This window comes from Phytophthora parasitica (genome assembly GCF_000247585.1).
Source record: "Phytophthora parasitica INRA-310 unplaced genomic scaffold supercont2.34, whole genome shotgun sequence".
In the NCBI taxonomy this organism is placed as follows: domain Eukaryota; phylum Oomycota; class Peronosporomycetes; order Peronosporales; family Peronosporaceae; genus Phytophthora; species Phytophthora nicotianae.
Window position 1 is genome coordinate 200,355 of NW_008649020.1, and position 433 is coordinate 200,787.

General features: G+C 61.2%; 1 protein-coding gene across 1 annotated transcript; it reads left to right on the forward strand.

Moving 5' to 3' along the window:
- Window positions 1-27: 27 nt before the first annotated feature.
- Window positions 28-351, forward strand: PPTG_12826 (hypothetical protein; the record flags this gene model as incomplete). Its single annotated transcript, XM_008909525.1, has 1 exon — window positions 28-351. One exon carries the CDS (start codon window positions 28-30, stop codon window positions 349-351), a length of 324 nt encoding a protein of 107 aa, XP_008907773.1.
- Between the last annotated feature and the right edge of the window lie 82 nt (window positions 352-433).

Sequence of the window (433 nt, forward strand, 5' to 3'; positions counted from 1 at the left end):
CAGGGTCAACTTGACCTGTTAGTCCGGATGCAGCCGTACGGCTCTCATCCTGTGGCAATGCCACCCCCGACGGCCCTGCCGCCCGCTGCCTTGCAGCCTCGTGTGCCTCCGCACCCTGCGGCTCTGCAGCCTCCCATGGTTCTGCAGCTTCCTGCTGCACCGCAGTATCCTGCGTACTCGGACTTTGGTGCTGGGCGTCAGCACCCTGCTGTCTCGCAGCCTCTCGCTGCTTCGCAGCCCTCGTCCGACCCGGCGGTATCGCCTCAGAGCTCACCCGAGCAGGGTCCCGGTATGGCTAAAGCAAGCCAACGTAAAATACCGGGTGCGTACGCATCTTCTTCGGAAGATTGAGCGTGTACGCTAGGCCTTTCTTGGCCACGACCTTGAACGGTCCAATGAACCTAGGTCTCAACTTGGTCTTAAAGACCGCAGA